This window comes from Rhea americana, unplaced genomic scaffold (assembly GCF_003343005.1).
Source record: "Rhea americana isolate MKP2758 unplaced genomic scaffold, rheAme1 scaffold_565, whole genome shotgun sequence".
Lineage (NCBI taxonomy): Eukaryota > Metazoa > Chordata > Aves > Rheiformes > Rheidae > Rhea > Rhea americana.
In genome coordinates, this window is record NW_028186718.1 from 96,316 (window position 1) to 98,934 (window position 2,619).

Genomic DNA, 2,619 nt, shown 5'->3' on the forward strand with positions numbered 1-2,619 from the left:
GTCCCCAGCTCCAGGGAGCAGGATGCCTTGTCCTGGGGGCAGGATCCCTGTAGTCCCCAGCTCTGGAGAGCAGGATGCCTTGTCCTGGGGGCGGGATCCCTGCCGTCTCCAGCTCTGGGGGGCAGGACACTTTGCCATCCCCCTGCCTGGGCCGCGTCTCACCCGCTCGGGGACGGTCTCCCCAGGACTGGCCGCGGCAGTGGAAGGCCAAGCTGAAGCGGAGCCCGGCGGATCCCTCCGTGGTGGCGGGGCTCTTCTCCTGCCTCCTCAGGTAGCGCCCAGGCCGGGCGGGAGGCCGGGGGCCGCAGCTGCCGGCAGATGCCTCTCGGTGCCTGCCAGCCCCTTCCCTCTGCTCGCAGCTCCCCCGAGCACCCCATCGCCCAGCTCCTGCGGAAGCTGCAGTGCGCGGTGTACGGCCGGCTGTACCCAGCCGTCAGCCAGGGCGCCGCCGACGCCGCCCCCGCCTCCCCCACCGGCCTCTCCTTCCTCTCGCTGGACGCCGGGGCCCTGCCGCCCCCGGAGCCGGGGGGCCGGCGGCTCCGAGCCTCCCGCAGCCTGCACTGCATGTTCTCGGTGCCAGAGCACGGCCCCGCCGGCCTGCGGCACAGCCTGTCCAGCTCACCCCTCGCCAATGGCCGCGGGCTCGAGGGCGGCTCGCCGGGGCCAGCCGCCCCCTCGCCCCCCCGGGAGAGCTCCTTTGAGGACCTGGAGCGGTTCCTGGCGTCGCCCGAGGGATGGCCCGCGGGGGAGCCCCCGGCCGGCCCCCCGTCGCTGCAGGAGCAGCTGAAGGGCATCGTGCGGGACATCCACAACGCCATCGGTGAGGGGCGGCCGGGGCGCCGGCGCGGAGGGCCAGGGCGCCGGGGCAGGAGGAGGGGGGATCCAGGCGCACCCCATGGCCGCTGCCCCGTCTCGGCCGGGAGGAGGCAGGGGTGGGCTGTGGCCCCAGACAGGGTGCCTCCGTCACCCGGGGGTGCGGGCAGAGAGGGAGCCCAGGGCAGAGCCAGAGCGCCCAGGAGCAGGGCTGCCGCAGGCTGTGCCAAAACACGGGGGTGAGGAGCAGGGGCCCAGGGCGCCTGGGGCAGAGACATGGGGCAGGGACGCGGGGCGGCTGGAGCAGGTCCACAAGGCAGGGACACAGGGCAGGGGCGTGGGGTGGCTGGGGCAGGGATGCGGGGCAGGGACGTGGGGTGGCTGGGGCAGGTCCACAAGGTAGGGACACAGGGCAGGGGCGTGGGGTGGCTGGGGCAGGGATGTGGGGCAGGGACATGGGGTGGCTGGGGCAGCGCCATGGGGCAGGGACACAGGGCAGAGATGCGGGGTGGTGGGGCAGGGCGGCAGGGCCGTGGGACCGGGCTGCAGGGCCGGGCCGCAGGGCGGGCGGCGGAGGTGCGTCCCGCGTGCAGCGCCGGCTGAGCGCGCGGCGTCCCGCGGCCCTCCCCAGACAGGCTGCTGGCGCTGACCCAGCTGGCGTTCGAGGGGCTCGGCGCGGCGCCCTGCAAGGAGCAGTGCCTGGCCTGCATCGAGGAGGCCTTCTTCCCCCCGCTGTGGGCTCCGCTGCTGGCGCTGTACAGGTAACGCACGCGGCTCGGCCGGCGGCAGCGGCGCCCGCCGCGGCGCCTGCCCCCGGCCTCCCGCCTCGCCCGCCCCCAGGAGCGTGCACCGGCCCCGCGAAGCGGCCCTGGCCAGGAGCATGGAGCGGCACCGCGACGCTGGCCCCGCCGAGCTGGGCCTGGCCCCCCGGCTCTTCCCCCCGGCGCCGGGGGCGTACGGCTCCGCCGTGGAGGACCTGCGCCTCATCCCGCTGGAGACGTGTCCCCAGCGGAAGCTGGAGTGCATCGGTGCGTGGCGGCGGGGCGGGGGGGAACTCGCGAGGCAGGCGCGGGGCGCCGGAGCCGACGCTCACGGCGGCGCCGTGCCCGCAGTGCGAGCCCTGCGCGTCATCTGCGAGTGCGCGGAGGAGTACTGYGGCGCCCGCGACGCCCGGCCCCCCGCCGCCGCCATGTGAGTACGGCCGGGCTGCTGCGGGGGCACCCGGCCCCCACGGCTGCCCGCAGCGGAGCCGGCGGCTCTTGCTGCACCTTGGCGGGGGCAAAGCCGCGTCCGTCCCGGTGCCGCCGGCTGGCCGAGCCCCCGCGGCGGCAGGGTCCGTGCCGCGGTGGCTCCGGCCGCGCTGGCAATCGGAGCCGTGCTGGGAGGAGCAGGCGCCGTGGGGGCGGCGGGAAGGGGCTTTGCTCTTCGCTGGGCCGAGCCCCGAGGCTCACAGGGCGCCGCGGGGGCTCACGGTTGCCGTTGCCGGCAGCGGCGCGGACGACCTGCTGCCCATCCTGTCCTACGTGGTGCTGCGGAGCGGGCTGCCCCAGCTGGTGTCCGAGTGCGCGGCCCTGGAGGAGTTCATCCACGAGGGGTAGGTGCGGCGGGGGGCCCCGCGGGCGCCGGCCGGGAGCCGGGAGCCGGGAGCCGGGCCGGCGGTGACGCCGGGGCGCCCCTGTGCCGCAGGTACCTCATCGGCGAGGAGGGGTACTGCCTGACCTCGCTGCAGAGCGCCCTGTCCTACGTGGAGTCGCTGCGCTGAGGAGCCGCCGGCCCGGGGACGCCGAGCCGGGGCCGCGCGCGGTG

General features: G+C 77.0%; 1 protein-coding gene across 1 annotated transcript in view; it reads left to right on the forward strand.

The window, feature by feature from the left end:
* VPS9D1 (VPS9 domain containing 1) overlaps window positions 1-2,613 on the forward strand; it is a 7,898-nt gene extending 5,285 nt beyond the window's left edge. Inside the window, exons 10-16 of the mRNA XM_085318955.1 lie at window positions 186-271; window positions 360-820; window positions 1,445-1,574; window positions 1,654-1,841; window positions 1,926-2,004; window positions 2,303-2,407; window positions 2,500-2,613. Of these exons, the coding sequence (XP_085175081.1) occupies window positions 186-271; window positions 360-820; window positions 1,445-1,574; window positions 1,654-1,841; window positions 1,926-2,004; window positions 2,303-2,407; window positions 2,500-2,575 (1,125 nt within the window). The 3' untranslated portion in view covers window positions 2,576-2,613. The remainder of the gene's footprint in view (window positions 1-185; window positions 272-359; window positions 821-1,444; window positions 1,575-1,653; window positions 1,842-1,925; window positions 2,005-2,302; window positions 2,408-2,499) is intronic.
* The last annotated feature ends 6 nt before the right edge of the window (window positions 2,614-2,619 follow it).